This window comes from Uranotaenia lowii, chromosome 3 (genome assembly GCF_029784155.1).
Source record: "Uranotaenia lowii strain MFRU-FL chromosome 3, ASM2978415v1, whole genome shotgun sequence".
NCBI lineage: Eukaryota > Metazoa > Arthropoda > Insecta > Diptera > Culicidae > Uranotaenia > Uranotaenia lowii.
In genome coordinates this window covers 11679977-11707457 of record NC_073693.1, presented here as the reverse complement: position 1 = coordinate 11707457, position 27481 = coordinate 11679977, and the positions used below count along the sequence as shown (strand labels likewise).

The 27481-nt window shown below is 33.3% G+C and overlaps 3 protein-coding genes across 8 annotated transcripts in view; 1 reads left to right on the top strand and 2 right to left on the bottom strand.

Annotated features, from left to right (window-relative positions):
- Positions 1–26936, top strand: part of LOC129750966 (carbonic anhydrase 7-like) — a 94956-nt gene extending 68020 nt beyond the window's left edge. For all 5 annotated transcript variants that reach the window (XM_055746195.1, XM_055746191.1, XM_055746190.1 and 2 more), the window contains exons 3-7: positions 3117–3164; positions 15002–15166; positions 16061–16199; positions 16261–16594; positions 25917–26936. In XM_055746195.1, the coding sequence (XP_055602170.1) occupies positions 3117–3164; positions 15002–15166; positions 16061–16199; positions 16261–16594; positions 25917–26249 (1019 nt within the window). In that variant the 3' untranslated portion in view covers positions 26250–26936. The remainder of the gene's footprint in view (positions 1–3116; positions 3165–15001; positions 15167–16060; positions 16200–16260; positions 16595–25916) is intronic.
- The window catches only part of LOC129750963 (opsin, ultraviolet-sensitive), a 422334-nt gene that overhangs the window by 393831 nt on the left and 1022 nt on the right, over positions 1–27481 (bottom strand). The window lies entirely within an intron of this gene.
- On the bottom strand, positions 1781–2659 carry LOC129750970 (uncharacterized). Its single transcript, XM_055746199.1, has 3 exons — positions 2492–2659; positions 2197–2439; positions 1781–2125 (listed from the first exon to the last, which is right to left on the bottom strand). The coding sequence occupies exons 1-3, from the start codon at positions 2637–2639 to the stop codon at positions 1983–1985; spliced, it is 534 nt and encodes a 177-aa protein (XP_055602174.1). The 5' UTR covers positions 2640–2659; the 3' UTR covers positions 1781–1982.

The window sequence follows — 27481 nt, the reverse complement described above, 5'->3', positions numbered from 1 at the left end:
TACCGAATCCAGTTGAAAAAAAACCGCAAAGGTGTAAAGAGTTGTGAAGTGTGCTCTGGAAAAAGAAATACAGGATGTAGGAAGAAACAAATCATCTTCAGAAACTTCGGTTCTAGTAGGTATCAAAACAGTACCAGTCTGGGCCCTACCAAATTTAGATGTACGGTTCCGAATTAGCGAAGAATGTGTTCTGTCGACGGTAACCTGGTTGGTGAGATCAAAACTTTTTTACGATTTTAAACTTTGCATTGTATGATTTTAATATAAAGTTATTGTATAAAGGCCCGATCAGGAGGGAAAAACAAAATAATATCAAGATGAGATATTTTGATATTAATTTTTTTCTATCTTAATGAGTTTTAATTCAGTACTCGTAGGATGTTAAAATATCTCAAATTATATCAAAAAATCTATACGATCATAGCTTAATTATATCAGTTTTTGATATGCTCTTATCAAGATTATATCTGGTTCAGATAGCATAGTTTGATATTAGGCAGAACAAATCCTATCAAAATTATAACTTATCAAGATATAAATGCTTCGAAAAAATTTCTAGAGGAATCCCACATTATTTGTTGAAACCATGTTCCATTTTTGGTTTCCTAAAATTTGGACTCTTTTTCAAGAATCTGTTGAGCGAAACTCATTAAAGTACGGTTTGGGCCGTTGACTTCGATGTCCGTGTTTCAGAAAAAGTTGCACGTATATCAAAATAAGATATAATCATTTTATTTAAGGACAATCCGAAAAAAAATCTTTATAATTGAAAATGAGCTCAACCCCATTCAAGTCTGTCGATCAGAATAAGATATAATTCAGATTGGAGAAAGTTAAATCAAAAATTTTGAGTACTTAATTATAACTGAATGAGATGTAAATATCTTGGTGAGATACGTTTGATTTATTATTTTGATATGCTCTCCTGATCGGGGGGTGATACGGTCAACATTTGGTCAATATCAACTTGACTTATTTCTTTCAATTTTGCATTTAAAAAAACTGAACACCTCTCATTTTGAAGGTGTGTGTGTGTGTGTGTGTGTGTGTAGAATATTGCTCCTATTTTGATTTTGGAATTCCTCTTCAGTTGTCAAAATGCCGTCCAAGGAAGAAGAGCAGCGCTTCAAAATTTTGCTCGCGCATCGCAAAAATCCGAGCTACTCGTACGCAATGCTGGCAAAATCGCTAAAAGTTGCCAAATCAACCGTTACAAATGTAATTAAAGTGTTTGGGGAACGTTTGTCGACAGCCAGGAAGTCTGGATCGGAGGGAAATCGAAAACCGGAAGCCGCTGAGACGACAAACAGAGTTGCCGGTAGTTTCAAACGAAACCCTAACCTCTCTCTCCGAGATGCCACATGGTTGGCCTAAATAGCCATAGTAATCTCTGCAATGCACATTGAAATATAACATTCATTCTGCCGTCTTATTTGTCTACTGGAAAGAGGAAGGATTAATGACTATTATTTGGCACGAAACATGACATTTTCACAAAACTAAAAGTAGGTACATATATGACGCGGCAGAGAAAACTGTAATGTTTCAAAGTGATTCCTTTACCAAATTTCCCGGATATGTCAAAACCGATCAATGCCGAGCCATCGTTTATCAATATTTGATAACTTTTTTTAATTTGAACTGAAAAACCTTCCTTGGAAGATATTCTTAAATTATGGAAAATCAATTCATACACGAAAATCAGTGACCTGCCGAGAAAAATAAACTCAACAAAAAAAACTAAAATCTTTTTTTTTTCCTTTACCAATAGGATTCTTTATATGAATAAAAACTAAAAATAAGGTATCTACGAAGTAGAAAGCTCATTTTATCAAGTCCACAATCGTTCATTATCTTTTAAAACTTAATACCACACCATGCTCAAATTTAACTGCACTTATATTTTTTCGTGTACGCACGAATAAAAATAAGACTTCTTTTGCAAATTTAAACCTTTTGCTTAGAACAAACTAGGTACTTCTTCAATAGTATCTACTCAACGAATCAGGCCGATAATATTCCCCTCGATCTGTACAATGTTTGTTGTTTTGGTTGGCTTTCCGGGAGTTGTGCCGAAAAAGTTTGTGCAGTGCAATCAGCGTTACCAGCACATGCACAAGACCATCTGAAACGATCATAGTCAATTAATATTTCTGCGACATAAGCAACTTTTTTTCTTCCCGAGAATGTACTCACAAATGATGATGAATATTATGACAGGATCGATCACTACTCGGAACGGTTCAAGATTCTCGGAGGCGTAAAAAAGTTGCACGTCCCGCATAAAAAGAAAGTACAAATCCACACAGTACATCAGTAGAAATGGGTACAAAAGTAGACTCTTGTGCCAAAAAACTCCGACTATCAGCAGGCAGCTAACCAGAATCCAACAGAGGTGAAACAAGTAGCGCCAAATTCCCACGTAGCGTAGTTCTGTGTCTGGTTAAAGAAAAACGATTTAATAGAATATTTTATTAAAAGAATCACTCACAAGTATTTGCGCTGAATTGTAAATAATCCACCCGATTGGCGTCGTAATCCTGGGTGATCCATTCGAAGATGACTACCCCGAGAATGGCACCGATGCCAAAGGCGTATCCCTGAAGCTGCAAATATCGCCGGAGAAAACACTCGATCATGATTGCCGGCTACGAGTTCAAGATCACTAACTAACTAATCAGACCTGTCGGAACTATAGATCGATGCTAGTCGATAGGTGCAAAATGTTTTGCTTATTAGTGACGCCTTTAGTACTCCTAATGGATCCTTATCAGGCTGTTTTGATACGTCATTATGTTGGATTTCTAGTTGTAGACCGTTTAAGTCTGTAATGAACTAAAATCTCGGAATTATGCTTTCTCTTATTCATCGGAATACTGCAAGGTGATTCTTATTCTTTCATGGCGACCGTCAAAAATGCTTTAACAAGTTTCATATGCTCAAATATCGCTGTCACGTTTGCACACTGCGAACGCTTTTAAAAACAGTGTGTCACTGTGACTTTTCCCAATTCTTGGTTTCGCTTCACTTTAAACTGCCCTTGTTGTAGTCCGGCTTTTACAATTTTGCATTAAAGTGAATAACAAACTATTTTTTTTTTTTATTTTTCTTTTCAGTTTTGCCATACGGCAGGAGTCAAGATTTTGGATACGATGGAGAGAAAGGTAAGACATATGCATTGATAACAACACCTTCTTATAGATTTACTGAAATAACGAATCCTTAATTTAAATATCGATAGCCTAATTAAAAAGTTCTAGGTTATATCTAATTTTGATATCCACGAACACATTTTAGAGTATTTATTTTGGTTCCCCTTATTTTAATTTTCGATTTTTTTTATATTTATTCCCGAAAAATTACGGGTTTTACACCACTTTTTGTGGTCATGATCTGAAGATATTTCTAAATTTTTGTTTCCATATGTGCAACATATAATTTCTAAATTCAGCTCTCTCACTCACTAAGTGATTTTTTTTTCTAGCACTTAATAACTGACCTACAGTCTTTTTCCAGAAGCATGTTTTCGGATTTTTTTTTTCTCAGTCTTTGATAACTTTAAAATTAATTATTCTAGCTGAATTGTTTGAGAATTATATTTGAGTCACATTACAAGCATCCAAAACTATTAATTTTGTAAAGATCGGTTCAGAAACAAAAGATTTTTAGCTGTAAAACTGTTAGGGGTCATTTGACCCCCAGCGGTAAAATAGGTATACAAAGTGTCGGTATGATTAGTGTTAGTTAAAAGTTGGTGTTAATAGTAATCTTCGAACAATCCTCAAATTCTCCATGACACAATGATCATTTTCCAACCCCATTACTTCTACAGCACACCTCCAACACTAATCACTTATCAACAGAATGACTCTTTACTGGTTTACAAGTTAGAAATTTACAACCAGATTTGGACGAAAGTCACTTCTGCAACATGTAGAGTATGGTGGGGTAAAAGTACGACCTTAGTGCTATCCTATTTTTAGAAAATTTTGCCGGTTGTTTTCCAAAAAAAACAAGAACAGCATTTGATTCTTCAGACTTTGATCTGTCTTCTACAAAATTACGAAGATAATCGGTCGACGCATTTGATAGCAGTAGTGAAAATGTCTAACTGCTATCGAAGCGTACTCTTACCCCATCTCTGGGGCAAAAGTTCGAATGATGTGGGGTAAAAGTACGACCATTCAAAATTCCACAACTCTGCATGAAGTCAACAGGAAAATTATTTTGTATTAATCTCTGCTTACAGCAGCAGCATCTTTGTTCTCTTCTGATACAAATCCTAAACATGGGCAAATAACCTGTGCGAATTTTGAGTTCTCCACTAACTGTCTATATTCAGCAGGTTTTCGAAATCCAGTTCTCATCGTATTTGAGCAATTTTTCGCGCGAGCAAGTCTTGAAGAAACAAAAATATGCGCTGATGTTTCCAGAGCATTTAAAAAAGAAGTTGAAATTTTCCGTTCCGATTTACTTCAGAAGACCCTTCGTACTTTTGCCCCATTTGCAGTTCGTACTTTTGCCTCTTCAAGGTTTCTTATGATTCACAGTTTATTGTGATGAATAGAGAAATAGTAATTAAATTCTTTCTTCGGCATTTGATAGTGATTAAAAATAACTAAAAAGATACATTAAAACTTTCATTGAAAGCCAGACTTTTGATTATATAAACATGTTTGCCGTTTTTTGAAATATAACATCATTCAAGCAAAAAAGCTACTTTACCTCATTTTTCGGGGTACTTTCAATTTCTACGAAAAAAAATTATGGCTGGTTGTTGGCAGTTCAAATCACTATCAATCCACGCCAGAGTTTTGAATTTTACTGTTCTCGGTTTGTGATAATCCCAAAACGTACTTTTACCCCACCTTACTCTACGTGTTTTTAACGACAAACATTTTTTTTCGGTTATTCCTCAAATTTTCTCTCTTTTCAGAAAACAAAATTCTTAATTTTCTTCTGAAAACTGGTGGCCACACCATCACTGGATCCCGGTTGTTCGGTAGTAACAGTTTTGCTCGGTTTTACTTTTATTTACCGATAAAATTTAGAAAATTTGTGGACAAATGAAAAGCCTCGCCTACTTTTGTCCAATTGAGATGAACAATTTATATGAATATGAAATTTGAACATTAACAATGGAAGGACGACATATTCAGGCGGAACGTCGTTGTACGTATCACAAATATCACTACAACTAAGGTGTAATTGACAAAATGAGAATTTCACGAAAACAGGCATAAATTCTTGAAATCATAATTCAGTAAATTACACTTCTTAGATCCTTCTCCTAAACCTTAAATATAAATTATAAACCTTGTTGATTTTATCAGGAAATTTTGAAACGTGCAACTTCGCTTAGATTTTTCAAAAAAGTTTTATTTTTAAATCCTATTCAAATTTGAAGTAACGGATACTGTAATGTAAATTTACATTCAAATTTGTTTTTGATCATTAGTTTTTTTTTTATAAAAACCTTCAAATTTTTAGTACCCAAGTAACACCGATTGTTTTAATAAGCCCTTCAGAGCCGATTCAAGTAAAAAAAAAAGTCTTAAATCAGCTCTGAAGGGCTTATTGAAACAATCGGTGTTACTTGAGTATAAAACTAACGCAAACTAAATTTTTAGACCATTTACTAAGAAATTTGTATAAATGTATGAATTGGACAAAAATATTAGAAAAATTATGTAGGTATTAGTCACAAAGGCTAACAACAACAATTTAACAACAAAACCTTCAACGGGTTAAGCAAGGGAAATCGGAAAATCGAAATTTACATTTTCATACCAAATGACTTAAAAATGCATAAAACATCGAAACTGGTGTTATCTTGAAAAAAATATTGGCCAAAACTCGGACTTCTTGGGACGGTTTTCCGAAAATCGGACGTGTTTACGAAAGTCCCAGAATATCAACTTTGACAAATATTTTTTTTTTTAAATGAGTCCAGATCTCGACGTTTCATGCATTTCTCAGTCATTAGGCATCAACATTTGAATATCGATTTTTTAGGTTTCCGTATTATAAAATTAGTGTTTAATGAAAAAATATATACTTACTTATGGTATAAAGTTTCTTTTAGAGTTGCAGTTATTATTCTGAAAAACTAAGAGCATGTTCACTGGTGTTGGGAAAAAGTGGTAGAAATTTTGACACTTACGGCACATTTTGAAAATTTTGCCATGTAAAAACATTTTCAAGATCTGTGGCCTTCAAGTTATTTTACAACACGTGTTGTATTGTCGCATGCTGTGATGCAAAAATAGCAATATTTCTATCACATACGACTGAAATAGAAACAGTGTTGCAAAAAAATACAACGCCCAAGATCTTGAAAACATTTTTGCATGGTAAAATTTTCAAAATGTCAATATTTCTACCACATTTTCCCAACACCAGTGAACTTGCTCTAAGTTAACATATGTGTTAGGCCCATTTTATTTCCCATCAGTTGTTTTGCTTTCAAATTTGACGAATATATCTCTATTCAAAATGATGGTGGGAAATGTTTTTGGTCACTGACTCTGTATAATCAAGTGCGAGGATATGTGACGATACGAATTAAACTAACTTACACTGTGAATTTCAATGATACTAAGTTTTTCGACTGTTTATATCTTTTAATTCATTGGGTTAGTTGTTGTATTTTGTTGTTCCTATGAAAGGAAATTCTTCTCTGTCCTTAAGTAGTTATCAACCGACAACCAAGATTGCCGAAAACAAAGAAAAATCTGTAATTCCACAGTATTTTAAGCGAATTTTCATAACAGAATCTGTGTCACATTTTTAAATATTCACAGATTTCACAGAAAGTTTCAATTTTGAATAGATTTCCAAAATTATAATTTTTTTGACCAATATTAAATTTGGATTTTTTACTTTGAATTAGACAAGTATGATAAGATTGGTAATTTTATTTGATTTTTTTCAACTCAAATGTAAAAAGACCGCATTTCTCTAAAAATGAATGAGCTGGTAAAGGAGAAAAATCTTTGCGCAGACTTTGCTTTTTTCAATACCTTTTATTTGGGCGCAAGTGATTTTTTGAAAACTTCAAAACATGTTGAACCGATGAATCAAAATCATATTTCAAGTATAAAATTTATTAATGAAATTAAATAACTTTTCATGTAAGATATTAATAGAAAAATGGTATACCTGTTATATGGTATAATTGTAAGATCGGGACACAAAGTTTTTGTGATAATGAGCTTCACAGTTTTCGCCAAAAGCTTTCGGAGAAAAAAAATGTCTAAGGCAACTTAGGTCTTCCGCTTGCCTTCATTCATGTTCGTAAGAACTTTCCTCACATGAAGGCGCGTTTTATGTGTCCTTCAAGTATTTGGAGTGTGAGGAATATTCCTACTATTATTATTACACCCAAGGACAAAATCGACCTTTCAGATATATTTGTTTCTATACAGTTTTGGTGCACTGTTTAAATATGCGATTTGGATTTTGATGGGAATTCTTAACGCCCATTTTCGACTGTTGATACATTCCTTTTAGAATAAAAGCTCAAGAAAAGCAATCAATTTTACGAAAACTAGGTTCTCTAACTCACTATATTTCGAATCTTTGCATACTTATTTGTTGAAGAATGTCAGTCTGAATGTACAAACTGTTTAAACATTCAAAATTTTCACGAAGTTTGTTCTGCTTCACGTGGAAAAAGTAAACAAACTGCCGGCACGTGCAACACTTTCCGGTGATGAGAGCTGTTCTCATAAATATGTCAAACAAAAACCGGAGTAGCTAGCAAGAATTCCACCATCGATACGTGTCATCCAAACCAGCAATTCCCGGGCACGTGAATCAATTCTTAGTTGTTCCCATTAACAATTCATCAATGCCATGCCATGTTTCCCCTCTTTTTATCCCCCTCCTCAGAGCACCAAGAAAATGCTATGCCCCCGGTTAAGTGAGTGTTGATTCGATGTCATTTCTAGGTGAACAAGTGTTAAAAAAAAATAGAGACCACCACACATTCCCCCCCACACACACACACACACACAAACGCCCGTGAATGAAAGCACGTGTTCTTTACGCCCACCCATCCAAAGGCGGTCTTTAGTTCGAGTCCATCTTCAATTAGGTTGACTTGTCCGGCGCTTTATTTTGGATTTGTATCAATCAGATGTATTCATCTATGTAGAGAGCAAATAACACTTTCACGCGAAGGTCAACTAATGGAGGGGTTTTTTATTTGATGATCAGTGGAAATTGATTATAGTGCACCTTTTACACATATCGTGGCGCCATCATGTAAGTGCTAGCAAAATGGTCAAAGAAAGACAGGATTGACGTTGAGGTAGAAAAGCGATTTTTTTTTAAATTAATAAATATACATTCAGAAATAATTCTTTACGAAATACGTTATTGACTTTCTATGTAATAAGCAATACTGGTCTCAGTGTGCATCCTTGAGGGCCTTGGCATTTCTGAAACCCTGTGGTCTTAGAAGCTCGTTTTGGTTAAAAACTCATCCGAGATTTTTTTCAGAATTTTTAAGTAAAGTTTACATGAGAAAATTTGAACTTTTATGTTTGTAAGAATATTTTGTTCTGAAAAATCAACAGCATTTTTGTTTTTTTTCTGTGGAATCGGGTCTGCTTATGGCTTTTGTGCCAATTTATAAATTCTTCCCTAATCTTTCGTTTGTTTGTTAATCCATTGCTACGAAAAAAGACCAGGACTTTAAAAACAGAAGTTTCTAATGGCACCTTCCTATTGTCAATAATTGAGCAACATGACTACCCACCTTAAGTCGTCGTCGTCGTCGTTGAGCGAGCATTTATTGATTGGGTTGTTTGGTTGTTTTGATGATGATAATGGGAACAAAAAATATTTGTTTTCACAACCACATTAGGGTTGCCATTCAAACCACAAATTACGCTCTTCTTGCTAGTCCCGCCAACATTTGCCTCCAAACCATTAACTATGCACGATTACAAATCGTACCCAACGTATGTACGTACATTGTGGGGAAATAATTTTCCATAATGAAGTACTTTTTGTCATCGGTGGCGGCGGAATTGAATTCATTACAATGAATGGGTGTTTACATTTCAGAGCGGAAAAGTTGAACTAGATGAATCGGGCAAATACCATTAGTCAAATTATAATGATGACCTTGAGATGTTGATAACAGAGACATCCTTTTTTATTGGTGTCCTACAATATAAAAAAATGAAAAAAATAAAAACTGGCAAAACTGATAGACACAATTCACAAAATTGACCGAATTTGCAAAACTAACAAAATTGACAACATTGAAGAAGAACTTAAATTACTGACAAAATTGAAAAAATTGACAAATTTGAAATAATAAACAAAATCGAAAAAAAATATTTAAATCGCCAAATTCGACGAATAACCTAAATTGACAAAATTGAACACATAAGCAATATTGAAAAAATGCTCAAATTGATAAAATTGACATAAATTACAAAATTGACAAAATTGACCAAATTGAAAAAAATAAAAAAGTTATATAAAAGACAAAATTGAAAAATATTGGAAGAAATGACAAAATTTGCAAAATTGACTAAATTGATAAAATAGGCAAAAATGACAAAAATGAAATGAAAAAAAAAGACAAAAATGACAACAATGACAAAAAAGACAAAAATGACAAAATTGTGAAAACTGCCAAACTGTCCAAATTATCGAAATTCTGAACATTCTCAAAATTGTTAAAATTGTCAAAATTGTCAAAACTGTCAAAATTGTCAAAATTTTAAAAATTGTCAAAATTGTCAAATTGTCAAAATTGTCAAAATTGTCAAAATTGTCAAAATTGTTAAGATTGTCAAAATTGTCAAAATTGTCAAAATTCAAAATTGTCAAAATTGTCAAAATTGTCCAAGTTGTCAAAATTGTCAAAATTGTCAAAATTATCAAAATGGTCAAAACTGTCAAAATTGTCACAATTGTCAAAATTGACAAAATTGTAAAAAATTGACAAAATTTACGAAATTGACAATAGTGAAAAAACTAACAAAATTCACCAAATAGTCAAAATTGAAAAATAGACAAAAATATCAAACTCATCAAATATCCAAAATTGTCCAAATTGTCACAATTGTGAAAATTGTTAAAATTGTAAAATTTTAAAAATTGAAAAAATTGTCAAAATTTTCAAAATTGTCAAAATTGTCACAATTGTCAAAATTGTCAAAATTGTCAAAATTGTCAAAATTGTCAAAATTGTCAAAATTGTCAAAATTGTCAAAATTGCCAAAATTGTCAAAATTGTCAAAATTGTCAAAATTGTCAAAATTGTCAACATTATCAAAATTGTCAAAATTGTCAAAATTGTCAAAATTGTCAAAATTGTCAAAATTGTCAAAATTGTCAAAATTGTCAAAATTGTCAAAATTGTCAAAATTGTCAAAATTGTCAAAATTGTCAAAATTGTCAAAATTAACAAAATTCTAAAAATTGTCAAAATAGTCGAAATTTTCAAAATTGTCAATATTGTTAAAATTATCAAAATTGTCAAAATTGTCAAAATTGTCAAAATTGTCAAAATTGTCAAAATTATCAAAATTGTCAAAATGTACAAAATTGTCAAAATTGGCAGAATGTTCAAAATTGACAAAACTGAAGAAGTAGACAAAATTGACAAAATTGACAAGATTTGAATAAAATGACAAAATTGTAGAAATTGACCAAATCAACAAAATTAACAGGAACGTCCAAATTAACAAAATAGTCAGAATTCACAAAATTCAAAAAATTTAAAAATATTGATACAATTAAGAAAATTGACAAAATTGACTCAATTGACGAAATTGTCAAAATTGCCAAGAATGACAAAATTGTCAAAATTATCAAAATTGTCAAAATTGTCAAAATTGTCAAAATTGTCAAAATGATCAAAATGGTCAAAATTGTCAAAAATATCTAAATTGTCAAAATTGTCAAAGTTCTCAAAGTTGTCAAAATTGTCAAAGTTGTCACAATTGCCACAATTGTCAGAAGTGTCACAATTGACAAAATTGTCAAAAATGTCCAAATTGTCAAAATTGTCAAAATTGAAAAAAATGACAAAATTGACAAAATTGACAAAATTGACAAAATTGACAAAATTGACAAAATTGACAAAATTGACAAAATTGACAAAATTGACAAAATTGACAAAATTGACAAAATTGACAAAATTGACAAAATTGACAAAATTGACAAAATTGACAAAATTGACAAAATTGACAAAATTGACAAAATTGACAAAATTGACAAAATTGACAAAATTGACAAAATTGACAAAATTGACAAAATTGACAAAATTGACAAAACTGACAAAATTAACAAAATTGACAAAATTGACGAAATTGACAAAATTGACAAAATTGACAAAACTTACCAAATTGACAAAATTGACAAAAGTTTTTTCATTTTTAACATTTTGGTCATTTTTGTCATTCTTGTCATTTTTGTCATTTTTGTCATTTTTGTCATTTTTGTCAATTTTGTCAATTTTGTCATTTTTGTCAATTTTGTCGTTTTTGTCGTTTTTGTCATTTTTGTCAATTTTGTCATTTTTGTCATTTTTGTCATTTTTTTTATTTTTGTCATGTTTGTCATTTTTGTCATTTTTGTCATTTTTGTCAATTTTGTCAATTTTGTCAATTTTGTCAATTTTGACAATTTTGTCATTTTTGTCAATTTTGTCAGTTTTGTCAATTTTGTCAATTTTGTCAATTTTGTCAATTTTGTCAATTTTGTCAATTTTGTCAATTTTGTCAATTTTGTCAATTTTTTCAATTTTGTCAATTTTTTCAATTTTGTCATTTTTGTCATTTTTGACATTTTTGTCATTTTTGTCATTTTTGTCATTTTTGTCATTTTTGTCATTTTTGTCATTTTTTGTCATTTTTGTCATTTTTGTCATTTTTGTTATTTTTGTCATTTTTGTCATTTTTGTCATTTTTGTCATTTTTGTCATTTTTGTCATTTTTGTCATTTTTGTCATTTTTGTCATTTTTGTCATTTTTGTCATTTTTGTCATTTTTGTCATTTTTGTCATTTTTGTCATTTTTGTCATTTTTGTCATTTTTGTCATTTTTGTCATTTTTGTCATTTTTGTCATTTTTGTCATTTTTGTCATTTTTGTCATTTTTGTCATTTTTGTCATTTTTGTCATTTTTGTCATTTTTGTAATTTTTGTCATTTTTGTCATTTTTGTCATTTTTGTCATTTTTGTCATTTTTGTCATTTTTGTCATTTTTGTCATTTTTGTCATTTTTGTCATTTTTGTCATTTTTGTCATTTTTGTCATTTTTGTCATTTTTGTCATTTTTGTCATTTTTGTCATTTGTGTCATTTGTGTCATTTTTGTCATTTTTGTCATTTTTGTCATTTTTGTCATTTTTGTCATTTTTGTCATTTTTGTCATTTTTGTCATTTTTGTCATTTTTGTCATTTTTGTCATTTTTGTCATTTTTGTCATTTTTGTCATTTTTGTCATTTTTGTCATTTTTGTCATTTTTGTCATTTTTGTCATTTTTGTCATTTTTGTCATTTTTGTCATTTTTGTCATTTTTGTCATTTTTGTCATTTTTGTCATTTTTGTCATTTTTGTCATTTTTGTCATTTTTGTCATTTTTGTCATTTTTGTCATTTTTGTCATTTTTGTCATTTTTGTCATTTTTGTCATTTTTGTCATTTTTGTCATTTTTGTCATTTTTGTCATTTTTGTCATTTTTGTCATTTTTGTCATTTTTGTCATTTTTGTAATTTTTGTCGTTTTTGTCATTTTTGTCATTTTTGTCATTTTTGTCATTTTTGTCATTTTTGTCATTTTTGTCATTTTTGTCATTTTTGTCATTTTTGTCATTTTTGTCATTTTTGTCATTTTTGTCATTTTTGTCATTTTTGTCATTTTTGTCATTTTTGTCATTTTTGTCATTTTTGTCATTTTTGTCATTTTTGTCATTTTTGTCATTTTTGTCATTTTTGTCATTTTTGTCATTTTTGTCATTTTTGTCATTTTTGTCATTTTTGTCATTTTTGTCATTTTTGTCATTTTTGTCATTTTTGTCATTTTTGTCATTTTTGTCATTTTTGTCATTTTTGTCATTTTTGTCATTTTTGTCATTTTTGTCATTTTTGTCATTTTTGTCATTTTTGTCATTTTTGTCATTTTTGTCATTTTTGTCATTTTTGTCATTTTTGTCATTTTTGTCATTTTTGTCATTTTTGTCATTTTTGTCATTTTTGTCATTTTTGTCATTTTTGTCATTTTTGTCATTTTTGTCATTTTTGTCATTTTTGTCATTTTTGTCATTTTTGTCATTTTTGTCATTTTTGTCATTTTTGTCATTTTTGTCATTTTTGTCATTTTTGTCATTTTTGTCATTTTTGTCATTTTTGTCATTTTTGTCATTTTTGTCATTTTTGTCATTTTTGTCATTTTTGTCATTTGTGTCATTTTTGTCATTTTTGTCATTTTTGTCAATTTTGTCATTTTTGTGATTTTTGTGATTTTTGTCATTTTTGTCAATTTTGTCATTTTTGTGATTTTTGTGATTTTTGTCATTTTTGTCATTTTTGTCATTTTTGTCATTTTTGTGATTTTTGTCATTTTGTCATTTTTGTCATTTTTGTCATTTTTGTCATTTTTGTCATTTTTGTCATTTTTGTCATTTTTGTCATTTTTGTCATTTTTGTCATTTTTGTCATTTTTGTCATTTTTGTCATTTTTGTCATTTTTGTCATTTTTGTCATTTTTGTCATTTTTGTCATTTTTGTCATTTTTGTCATTTTTGTCATTTTTGTCATTTTTGTCATTTTTGTCATTTTTGTAATTTTTGTCGTTTTTGTCATTTTTGTCATTTTTGTCATTTTTGTCATTTTTTTCATTTTTTTCATTTTTTTCATTTTTGTCATTTTTGTCATTTTTGTCATTTTTGTCATTTTTGTCATTTTTGTCATTTTTGTCATTTTTGTCATTTTTGTCATTTTTGTCATTTTTGTCATTTTTGTCATTTTTGTCATTTTTGTCATTTTTGTCATTTTTGTAAATTTTGTCATTTCTGTCATTTTTGTCATTTATGTCATTTTTGTAAATTTTGTCATTTTTGTGCAATTTAAAAGAGAATTAATACCAAATGTATCATTTTTACAATTTTATTAAATTTATAATCATCATTATTCAATGAGGTGGAATCTATTGAGATTCTCTGATTAGATTTATTTCAATGGATTGATTGACAAATTTTTGCTGCTCCATGAATTAAGGGTATTATTAAAAAAAAATTCTCGAGAAGCTTGCATTTACTTCAGCATTGACAAAAATTCCAATATGCTGATAATAGAAAAACACGCTCGTATGATACATACTTCATTTCGGTGAATGAATCATCTCCATAGGTTGACGCCTCTCTCATGATAATTTCGATCTTTGTTTGATCTGTCAACAGGCGTGTGATTGTTAATTGGTAGTCATTTCAATCGAAACGATAGGTTTGAGTAAAAATAATAGAATCTTAACAATCAGAAATTCTGCTCCCGGATGGGTAATTAATAAAAAATCCCACAAAGTTTGACGTTTTTCTGACCCGTTTCCAGGAATCTCCGACAACCGCAATAAGACTGAATCTGAATAAATTTACATTAGTCCGGCTCTCTGTGGCACTTTTCTAAACTATGTCGGACAAAATTAAACAAAAAAAAAACCACCCGCCATCATCGGCTGGCCCTTCACTTACTCGCTCGCATCTGATTGATTAGCTAATTAATGCAATCGTGCCACATTCACCAATTCTAACAACTCTAAGTGTAATTGTCATCTGTCACGTTTCGGTTCATCGCCTATCCGAGACAAGTCCGAGCGAGGAAGTAAGGCAAGAGAGCGCTAGCTAACTTGACTAAGTTAGACGATGATTTATTGATCAGATCAATTTGCACCTTCTAGTCAGTCAGTCAGTAGTTGGTCATTGGATGTCGATTCTTATTGAGATATCTCCCGTTTTTTTTCTGTTTCCTATTCCAGGTCCCTCTCATTGGGGTGAACAGTACAACAGCTGCACCGGAAAGCATCAGAGTCCCATCAATATCAACTCGCTCGATGTGAAGAAAGTTAATTTGCCGCCACTGGTCTTCGATGGGTTCGAAATCGTGCCGAAGCAGGTTAACATCACCAACAATGGACACACCGGTGAGTTTCAGAAGGAACTTATCTTCTGTTTTCTGTTATTTATAGATATTTATTTCAACTTCTTGAAGATAATTGTTTTAAAATAATCAGAGTCGGTTCGTTTAAAAATTATATTTTTTTCCGGTTTTCTTCTTTTGATTTTTCCCGGTTATTATTATACTAGCTGGTTTTACTCAACCTTGCACGGGTTCACATTTTTTTAATTTTTCTTAATAATTAAAAACTTTGAATAACTAGCTTAAGATGATAGAAATTATGACACATTTTTTATGAAATCTTGCAATGATAACTTAAACCATCCGAAAATAATAATATGGTAAATAACTTAGATAAGAATCTTAATTCTTTAGTTGATGCTTTGAGTTTCTGGTTCAAATTTGAATAATCTACTTTAGAGTTTTTATAGGTTCTGGAATGATTAGTGTTTCGAATTTTATTTGAATGCGAATTTTGGCATTCTACACTAAACTTTGGTTTTTACTCTGGCAATCTAAAAAATGAAAATCTGATGTCTCTTCTTATTTCTAATTTTAGAGTTTATCGGTCAAAATGAAATATACATACAGAATAAACAAATTTCTTAAAGGATTAATGAAACTTCAACACAGTTTAAATTTGCTAGCATAAAGTCAATGTATCAAAGTGGCACCTTCGGGTCGCAGATGTTTTTAGTTCCACTTCGCTGACCGTGACTTTGGATAGCTTTCAATTCTAATTACAACTTTGCGAGTTTCATGAGCTTTTGCTGGCGGTGGTTTGTCCAAACAATTCACAAGTCTTAAATTAGCAGCCCTTACAAGGCGTAAATCGGGTTGCTTCGGCTTCGGCTATCCGACTTAATGAATTCACCTGCAAACTCTTCTTTTTTTAAAGCAATTGTTTTTCCTTTTCCAGTGGCCGTGACCGTTAAATCTGACCACATCCCCACGATCTCGGGTGGGCCGCTTCATGGGGTCTACCAGTACTCGCAGCTTCACTTCCACTGGGGTGACAATGACACCTTCGGAAGCGAAGATATGATCGACAACCATATGTAAGTTTACTGGAAGTTTTCAGCTATGAATCATCTAGCTTTAACAATCTATCAACAACAGCTTCCCCATGGAACTGCACGTGGTGTTCTTCAAGCAGGAGTACAAAAACGCCAAAACAGCGCTGGAACATCCGGATGGTCTCACGGTGCTGGCCTTCTTCTATGAAATTGCCGGAGAAGATAATCCCAACTATCAGGAGTTCATCGAGCTGCTAGGAAATGTGACGGCGTCGCACAATTCGGCCACCTTCCGGAATCCGCCATCGTTGAAGCAATTGATCACTCACGATGTGGTGCACTATTACACCTACAATGGGTCCCTGACGACGCCTCCGTGCAGTGAAGTCGTGACCTGGATCGATTTCAAGGAGCCCATCATGCTGTCTCATGCGCAGGTACATAAATTGTCAGTCGAATAATCTCACATTTTTTCAGTTCAACTTAATTTTGAATTCAAAACTATTTCTGGTATTACTGGAAATTATTTTGAGTATTCCAAACTAGAGACATAAAATAAAGTCAATTTAACAAACGTTTTGACCGCTACACGCTTTAACACATGATTCGGAACACTAACAAATATTCAATTTGGTTAAAAATTCATCATCATTCATTCATTAAACAAAAAAAAAAACAATCAAAAAATGTTGCGGCGTACGAAGAAGTTGAATATTGATAGAATTTTCAATTTTAATGTCATAGTAATATTTTGAATCTTTGAAACGGAGTTGTTAAGAGGTGAAATATTTACATGTTGACATGTTAATTCTATTTATATGTGTCATTTTCTATGAAATTTATTTTTTTTTCTTTCCATAACTTCTTGAATTTATTATTAAATATTTTATGAAATTATTTTATCGACTCGGAGATTTTATATTCTTTGAGACACAATATTTAAGAATTGAAAGATTATAGACGGATAGGATATTAGAATAAGGTGAAAGATGTTGGAAATGAGCGGAAGGGTAACTTTAATTTGAAAAACTTTTCAAATGAGGAACAAAACGATGAAATGTGATGACAATGAAACAACTGTATCTTCCTTATTCGGGTAAGCTCGTTTTGGTTTTTGGTTGCATTATAATCAGGCAGATTTTACAGTTACAAAAATACATAGTTTTCAACGCTCAATGTTTGAAATCCATCTTTGGCCGTCCAGAGGTCCATTTCCGGGAGGCTTGAAAAACGTCATACGCGTGCAAGAGAAGGATGTGAATAAAGCTTTAGTCCTACTTAACGGTTGCTAATTGCTAGAGTTCCAATTTGCCCTAAAAACCATTGAAAATCACAAACAAAAAAAAACGTTAAAAACTTTATATTTAAAAAAAACGTAAAATCAGCCTTATTATGATGCATTCAAAACATTAACCGAACTCACTCGAACTAGGAAGATACGGATGTTTAAAATCAGCTAACTATTCTTAGTTTTTTCTTCATTTTCATTCTCGATTTAGTCTAAATATTTTTAATAAGTATGTTTTACAAAACTGTTCCATTTTCAGTGACTCAAAACTCGTTGTATAAGCTCTGTCTGAGAAAAAATCGCTTAAAAATCTGAAAATTTGGAAAAAAAAATTTTTTTGTTTCTAAACCCTTCTAACTTTTTATGGTTAGCTTCTACGATGTTGACGTCTTAGCAAAATCAATACACTTCCTACAATAAAAAACTTCATTCACGACCATTCCCATCACCGCTGGATATAGTTTTTCGGGGTTTCTTTTGATTAGATTCTTTGGTGATGTTTTCGATAAAAAAAAAATCGCTAGTTTAACGTTTCAGTCTACTTTTATTCGACCATCCTCAGAATCCGAAAAATGATGACATGATAGCTCTAAAATCAAAATTACAATGAATAATTTTTCCATCTCACTTCTGGGTGATTTAATCACTTTTATCAAAAGCTAATTTTTAAGTACTTGTTATGTAGGTAAAATGTCCCGAAGAAGCTTTAGGTCAAAAAACCATTTTGATCACCTTTTTGTATCATTTTTCCCTGTGTGCCGATCGAAAAACACGGCCGCTTTACGGATGTTTTTCCCTAAATTTAATAGTGTTGGTGAAACACCTAGCATTATGTCACGAACACTACCAATCGGCAAATAGGACTTTATTTGAATGAATGATGGTGAATCTTTAAAAATATATCAGGAAAAAGTTGTAAGTTTAAAACCTACCATCCCACCGGCTTTACAGGGACTCCCCTTATTAGGCCTCAGGGCGGCTCGCTTAACCAAAAGAAATCGCAGGGAGTTCGAATTATGACCTCAGGAAAAATCCCAAATATTCACTTCTCGATATCTTATTAACAATTTGCCACAACTCTATTTCGGTAATCTGCACAAACTATTTAACACAGTCCCCAGATGGTTACGGTCAGGCTTCCGAAAAGTACAGCTTTGCTATGACAGCCTTTTTCTTGTCGAACAAACTGTCGCGGTTTTCCTTACCACTCGATAGCTACTGTACCGTCGGTAACGAATCGAAACGCTTCGGCTACATCACACACGTGCGAGAACGCAGGCTGTATCTGAACAATCGGCTCAAAGCTTGCGCTGCCGAAAATGTTGTGCTTTAAGCTGTAGCGAACCCAACCGACAGTTCGGTTTTCATCCCTTCAGGCCTTCTGTTTCTAAAATAATTCCATCTAACTGTCGGCTGCAGCGCGTGACAGTTTTGGACAGGACTGTCACGGTTGACTGTCGTGCCCATACCGTACCAATGCCCGATCGTATGCGCTGCTGCTCGGTTCGAATAGATCGCATCTATTCGCACCGAGCAGCAGCATACGATCGGCGCGTAACGCAACGTGTGGTGCCGGTGCAGGTTAGGCGAAAACGGGAGGGGAGGGTGATTGGGGTGATCACCACCCGCAGTAGCTTCAAGCAAAAGGAAAATTCATACGTTCGTTCGAAATCAACTCGGCCCGAGCGAATCTCGGCTACAGTCGGACGGAGTAAGAAATACTGCCATGCGAAATTCAACGCATTGAAAACTGTCACGAAGATTTTCCCAAAACTGTCACGAAGCTTAAAAAACTTTCATACCCACGAACAAACTTTCGCATGAGGTAAAACGAGGCCTCGCTGTACATCGCACGACCGCTCCTTTTAGAACAGTCGGGGAAGAAATATTCGGAAAGCTTTCATCGAGTTGCACGTGCGACGTTCGCAAGAATACTGTCGTTCACCAGTGCTTTTCGGAAGCCTGGTTACGGTACCTTTTTGGGCCAAGCCCTGGTTGTCGGTTGAAGATGGCGGAGCTCCGACGAGAGCGAGGCTGCTACTGACCAACTGCTCTGTCGGTCCTATTCCCACTGGAAATCGGGAGGATCTTTCCGGGACATAGGAACCAGTTGGGAAGGCTGGTTGGTCGATTCGAAGGGTTCGGAAGTAGTTCGGAATCGACCACAACCATCGACGTATGACCGCTCGGAGGTAATCGGTTATCCGTGACGATCGAGAGCAATACCAAGGCCGATTCAGGACCAGGGTTCAGGGACCAGGTTGACTTTTGTCCCGCCAAGTGGTTGCTTTTGGCCAAAGACTTAGGGGTCCTGTATAAGAATCTGGCGTTAGTGTTCCTTTCAGCGGGAACAAAATGGCGGTTAGGCGTCTGATGGCTTATCTGGTGTTTGGCTTTTAACACTTAGCTGGCTTTATGTGCTGGATGTGTTGTGCACTTTGTACTTCGCAGTTTTGTGGTACTATTGGAAGAGAGCCTGCAGGTCGTTGCTCTCCCATTATGGCGGACACGATCGCTTCGCCTTCGTCAACTCGTCGGGCATCGATACCGATCGGGTGGTTACCGTGAATGGCCCTCTGGTTGTCATGTGTTGAAGCTTCGTGGCTGCATACTGGTGGCTTGTGGCGCTGTCGTCGGCTTTGAAGACTACATTATTTGGGGAAAACCATCACCCATCATTTTCCCTCACTGCGATATTTAAAAACTACGTTTACTCGCGACGAATCACTACAACCTCGAGGAAAGTGTTATGTGACGCTTACAAAGTTTAAAAATATTGTACTATAAAAAACTTCCCTTTACCAGTCATTTTGACTGGTCACGATGCGAATAGATATATACACTTAGCCGGTCCTGCTTGTTATAAAAAGACTTAAACTTTAACTAGGTATTAAAACTAGTCAAAAATAGTAGGAGAGAGTGGGATATTATCGGCCACTTTTTTTCTTTGCTTCATAACTTCTTTATTATAAAAGATAAAAAGAAAAAAATAAATGGAAAGGTTTTCTACATTTTTAAGGTATCATTAGGCAATTTTTTTTTAAAAACATTGATTTCCCGAGTTCCGACTGTTTTAAAAAAAGTTATTTTTTTTTATTTTGAAAAACTGTGGGGAAACGTGGGCCACCTAATCCAAATTGACTAGATAACGTGCAAATTTTATGAGTCGATCTAAAATTGAAATTTCATAATTCATTTAGTTATTTTAGAATAATTTTAGATGAAGAAATAAAAAAGAGAGTTGTGTTTCATCGAATAGTTCCTAAAACCTGGCTCGCGAACGTTTCGGGAAAATTCCTTATATAGTTTTTATGTTCGTCTCTAAAGGGTGATCGGTCAAAATTTGGTCAATATCAATTTGACGTATTTCTTTCTATTTTGCATTTAGAAAACCTGAACACCGCTCATTTTGAAGGTGTATGTGTGTAGAATGTTGCTCCTATTTTGATTTTGGAATTCACTCATCAGTTTTCAAAATGCCGTCCAAGGAAGAAGAGCAGCGTATCAAAATTTTGCTCGCGCATCGCGAAAATCCGAGCTACTCGCACGCAAAGCTGGCAAAATCGCTAAAAGTTGCCAAATCCACCGTTACAAATGTAATTAAAGTGTTTGGGGAACGTTTGTCGACAGCCAGGAAGTCTGGAGCGGGGGAAAATCGAAAACCGGAGGCCGCTGAGACGACAAAGAGAGTTGCCGGTAGTTTCAAGCGAAACCCTAACCTCTCTCTCCGAGATGCCGCAAATAAGCTGGGAGTATCGTCTACAACCGTGCATCGAGCCAAAAAATGAACCGGACTATCGGCTTACAAGAAGGTAGTGACTCCAAATCGCGATGATAAACAAAATACGACGGCCAAAGCGCGATCCCGGAGGCTGTACACGACGATGCTGACGAAGTTTGACTGCGTGGTAATGGACGACGAAACCTACGCCAAAGCCGACGACAAGCAGCTTCCGGGACAGGAGTTTTATACGGCAAAAGGAAGGGGAAAGGTAGCAGATATTTTCAAGCACATGAAACTGTCAAAGTTCGCGAAGAAATATCTGGTTTGGCAAGCCATCAGTACCTGTGGCTTGAAAAGCAGCATTTTCATAGCTTCCGGGACTGTCAACCAAGAAATTTACGTGGAAGAGTGTTTGAATAAACGTCTGCTGTCTTTCCTGAAGAAACACGGTTGTTCCGTACTGTTTTGGCCGGATTTGACATCTTGCCATCACGGTTAAAAGGCCATGGAGTGGTACTGCTCTTCTTCCTTGGACGGCATTTTGACAACTGAAGAGTGAATTCCAAAATTAAAATAGGAGAAACATTCTACACACACACCTTCAAAATGAGGGGTGTTCAGATTTTTTAAATGCAAAATTGAATGAAATACATCAAGTTGATAATGACCAAATTTTGACCGTATAACCCTTTACGACTATTAATAATATCGTATATTATTGACATTTTCATGGCCAATAATACTAAAATTTTACGGTGGTTTTCTATTTAAGTAATCCACAACTCGTTTATGCTAAGAGTGAGCATGGACATCCTCATGGCTGCGATCATACAAACAAATAGTTGAATGACTAAATCAAAGCAATCGAAAGATTCCTTTTAATTCAACCACGGTAAATGAAAAGTTCATATACCAGTATTTCGATAGCAACTTACTACCTTCTTCAGTGAACGTTTTCGATTGATATCAATCGAAAACGTTCACTGAAGAAGGTAGTAAGTTGCTATCGAAATACTGGTATATGAACTTTTCATTTAACGTGGTTGAATTTAAAGGAATCTTTCGATTGCTTTGATTTAGTCAAATCATTCAACCAAGTAGGCTCACAAACTCAACAGAGTTGAATGACCACAAAAAAAAATTCTAAAAAAATTCTTTATATCTTTTTATCGGATTTTAATTACTTCAAGCGCAATTTACAGCAGGCCCATATTTTGTTTAGAATTTTCACATACATATTTGCGGTAATCTTAAAAGCGCAAGTTAAAAAATGTTTGGAATCGAGAATTCAGAGTTATAAAATAATATCATATTGCATTTTTTAACAGAATGAAGATGAATAAATTAGTGCTTTGGTTTTTTATATTTATTTTGAATGAGATTTATTTGTATTAAAAATTATTATTGAAAACCAAATACTAAAGCAGAATTATTTGTAGATGAAAATGACATAATAAATAGGTTTTTAGCCAATATCAACAGAACCTAAAAAGTTGATTTGTCTAGAACAGGTTTTATAATTTGCTCTACAGAGCATACTGCAGAAGGGCCTATTTGTGCTAGTTACCGTTTTATTTAGTTGGCGTGGATTAAATAATTTAAATCGAGTTGAAAAAAGCCATATTTGTGAAAATTTGTTATTTTGATGCAATTTTTTATGAACCTTTTTTTCTTTTTGGATATTCTGGTTATTGACAGCTTTTAGCTAAGATATGATTAGATAAGATGGATTATATTCGAAAAGTAGGGGAGAATGCGGATACTTGATCCCTGGGGATATTTGATTTCTTAGCTATATCTCGAAACTGGAATGACTTACGACAAAATGTTCTAGGAAAATGTGCCAAAAATTTTAACAAAATATTTATTTAAGTTATTTAACTTTGTTTGAAAAATTTCACAAAATTCTACTTGAATCTACTTGATCTTTTTTCATCACTTTAAAATGATTCTGGCATGAAAAAATTATAACAAAAATATTTATTCAAATATATCAATCCTGTGAGTGTAACATGAACTTCGTATCACCATATTTTCAAAACAATGGTAAACTCTCAATATTTTTCAGACAAAATTTTCTCAAATGTTCATTATGGGTTCAATTGATCCCTAGAGTTCAAAAAGGTATATATTTCTTCAAAATAGATCGTGATCATTGCTGATTACGAGATTACTAATATTCCTCCAATAACTGATATTCATCCAATGATTGTCTGATAAAAAGGACTGATTTCCTCTTAAATTTAGATACGAGCGCCTTTAAGTATGCAATTACTTTAGTATTGAGAAATTGTTTTGGAATTTTTTGCTTCTGACATTTAAACATTGTGAAATGAGACAAACATGACCAAAAAAGTCAATTGACATTCTTTTTTGATTTTTTTGATCAAGTCTCCCTTAGCTTTAAAAATATCGCGTTTTCTTTACTTCCATTCATCATGTAATATCGTTTCAACTTTTGCAGCATAGAAACTTAAAATTACGCGCTTTCAGAAAATGCAAATGACGCCGAGTATCCTCATTCTCCCCTACTATTCGGATTTCAAAATTAAAATATTTTCAAACTTTATTGAGAATGAAATTAAATTTAAGTTTAACTTAAAATCCAGAATCATGTTTTAAAATAGAAATCCTGATTAAGAGTTCAAAATAAATTTTGCATTAGGAGTAAGACTTAAGATAAGCTTGCCAGATTGCCCGTTTAATCAATAAAAAAAAGTCCGGTCCGGCCCGAATTTTATTGAAAAAAGTACGAATTTAGCCCGGATTTATTCACTTTATATTCAAAATCAAACTACAAAAAATTTAGTTGTAAAAAAAAATTATCTATGCATCCAAAACAAAAAACTTTGAGCAAGTTTATAAAAATAATCATGGAAGGTTTTTTGGAAACCCAAAACACAATTGGTTGCTGATAAGTTTTTATGAAAAAATAACTTTTTCAAGTCTTTTTTTTTATTGAGAAATTCCTGGTTTTTATCAAATTTGTCCAGATATTGCCCGAAGTTTTGGTCGAAAATTTTGAAATTAAATGCCTGGATTTTGCCAGCTTTTTATATGAAAGAGCGCTGATATGTCCGGCCCGGATACGTTTGAAAAAAATTCTAGAAACCTTTTCTTAAGAATAATAAGGCTGGAACAAATAAATTTTGGAAGATGGGAGTTACATGTTTTACCTTTTGTATTCTTGATTTTATTAATTTTTTTGATAAAAAATTTCTTGATTTATAGGTTTTGCTCAATGGTATAATATGCAATTTCGTTCAATTTAAGCTATCGTGCAATTTATTTGTTTTTCGCATCATTCTTTATTATCCCCCCATCAGTGGATCTTCTCATACAAAAAAAATTCCCCCCATCGCGATGTTACAACTTCGAGTTACATAAGAAAAATTTGTTCCGGCCTAATTAAAAATTGAAAAAAAATTTGCAGATGTGTTAAATCGAAATTACATTTTGAACATTGAAAAGGGATTTAAATTTCGTTGTTGTAATCTAGTCGAGATACCGTGACTAATTTATTTCTTTCTATTTTTTTTTCCTGAGAAAGACAACACAAAGGAACGCAAAGACAAAATTCTCACCATACCGTGTTAGTTATTTTGAGAAAGCGTCCACTCATTCAAAACCGTACCCACAAACCAAAAGAAAAAAAACCTTTCATCCCATTGAAAATAAACAATCACAGCTATTTGACACCCTGATGGACGGCGAAGGTGGCTCACAGGAGGGATAATTGATTCGACAAAAGTCGATAATTCTTACCTATTATTTATTTACAATTCCTAAGATTTTTCTATCTAATTGCGCTTCTATTGTAAAGAGTGTAAATGTAACCGTTTGAGTTAGGATTAGTCACAAGCGTCGAATTTCTTACTGATAGAAACCATTCGATTGAGAGTAGCGAAACGCAAATTGTTTATCCATTTGAAGAAAAAATAATAGTGGAAGGAATATGGGCGTGGATGCACTATTTTTAATCCTATTTACTTAACGTTGACGGCGCTTAAGTAAGCGGCAACATTTACCAGTCCCTTCCTTCAAACGTATAGTGATGGTAAATTTAGCTTGTTACGCCGAAACTATCTTTGTTGTTTTGGGGAAACAAAATAAACCATACAATATTCTACAAAGGGTGAAGAAGGGCAATAGTTTTCGAGAGCCTACGCTTTTGAAATTATGATAATTTTAATACCTTAAAAAAATCTCATCAAACTTTAGATGAAAAACAAGATGCATAAATATTCATAACTCTATTCATTATGTTTATTCTAATCTCATACTCATACAACTTTAAAATTATATTTATTTATAGTTCCTACTTTTGTCTGTACTTCTTTTATTGGATCAATGAACTTGACAATCAAATTTACATCGCTTATGTCAACACCCACAATGAATATGATCGTAAAAGTAAACCATTAACTTTGCTGTTAGTTTCGTAAGGCCAAATTTTATCATTAGAATTTAAAATTTTGGCTTTTGGTAATCCGATAAAAAAAAACTGTCGCACGAGTAATTCGTATTCGAACTACATCGAGCCAACAACCTTGATACAGATGCGCGTGTTTTTATTCTTTACGATCGTTTTAATTTATGATCCCATTTTTCTACATTTTGTTGTCTTTCTCATTCCCGGTCTATTTATTCTTCAATCATTCCGCGACCTCTCTCAACAACGTGCCACCATCAAACGATCGTCCGATCGGCTGGCTTACTGGGTTAATTGCTGCAAACATCGGAACAGATCGAGGCGTTCCGTGCGTTGGAGGACGAAGAAGGACATCCGTTGACGCACAACTTCCGCCCAATTCAACCTCTGGGAGATCGGGTTGTCCTCTTCAACACCGACGAAATCGTGAAAGACGACGTGGATCTAACCAAAGATTTGCCCCCGAGTCCGGCCGCTGGAGGCGATAGCAACGAGCTGGCCGAAAAGGAAACACCGAGGACGCCTTCCGGACATCCGTCCGGTTCGAAGCAGGGCAAAAATGGTGCTAGCAACTGTCTGATGGGAACAAGTTCAACTGTGATACTGGCAACACTGCTCGCAAGTTGTCTGGCCAACAGCGGGATTTGATTCTAGATGGATGCTCTCCTCGTACCGAAAATGTAGGAATTTTAATCAATAAACTAAAACAAGATGTTAGGTGTAAATAATAGTGCTTAGAGTACTAAGAAACTCAAAAAAGTTCCCAAATATTTCAAGTATTCAAATTCGAACCAAACCTAAGGGAGAAACAAAAATAAACGCAAAAAAAAGGTTTCGCGTATTGTCTCAAACAAATTCCTGAATCAACTAGAGTGTAAATCGTTAGTCAAAGAGAATAGCATTTTAATTAGATTTCAAATATTTCATGGTAGCTCAAAGGATGTAACAGTTATGTTAAAAACATTTAAAAAAAAAAAACACCAATAGAAAGTGTAAGAATGCCTCAAACGTTTTCCGTTAAATCCTAGATTAGTTAGAATTGGGCAGTTTTGGATTTTGAAACTTTCAACAATCCAACACATGCGTGAACAATGCTTGAAAGTTTCAACTTTCAACTGAGTCTTTCACTCAACCCATCAAATCGATATCGTTTAAGAATGCCTCTATGCTATCAACTAAAGTTTAACTAACTTATCACGTATTTATTGTACATGCGTGTGTAGATGTTGACAAAAGCGAAACAGCAAAAATGTGAAATTTATTTTAGGTTAGCTGCATATGTTTAACAAGGATGACAAATTAACGAGGAAAAATGCACAATAAAATTAAGATTAACGAATGTGTTTGTGCATTATGAAATATCACAGTTTTGCTTGATGTTTTTTTTTTTTTTTTGATGATGAATGTTATAGAAGGTGGACTTTCTTCTCATGGCGACCGTCAAAAATAAGAATTGAAAATTGTATGACCATAACTCAAGATCCCACCAAGTCCGATCCCCCATTGAAGATGTAAAAAAGACGGTTAAGAAAATTGTGAGGAATCCTTTGCTGTTAAAAAAAATCGTTTAACTTGAAAAGTTAGACGCAAATTCCGTAGAGTGGAAGATAGCGTATTTTTCAATACGGTAAGAAAATGGAACGTCGCTGAGCCGAATGCCCCGGAAACGTCACTTGACACCAAACATTTTGTTTTGTTGTAACAAGCTCATCTACACTGCCGGTCAAAAGTTTGGGATCACCCGCTATCGAACATGCAAATTTTGATCGTTCATATCTCAGCCGTCTTAGGACATATTGCAAAACTTCTGATCTCATTTGAAAGATAATGAGCAATAGCTATTTTGGAGGTATTTTGCCCAGAAATAATGTTTTAGTTTT

Excerpts from the sequence above, each read along its gene's own strand:
- LOC129750970 (XM_055746199.1), bottom strand. The coding sequence starts at position 2,639 with ATGATCGAGTGTTTTCTCCGGCGATATTTGCAGCTTCAGGGATACGCC. Across the intron at positions 2,440-2,491 it reads ACAATTCAGCGCAAATACTT|ACACAGAACTACGCTACGTG; the intron begins GTGAGTGATTCT and ends TTCTTTAACCAG. Across the intron at positions 2,126-2,196 it reads CATAATATTCATCATCATTT|ATGGTCTTGTGCATGTGCTG; the intron begins GTGAGTACATTC and ends TGATCGTTTCAG.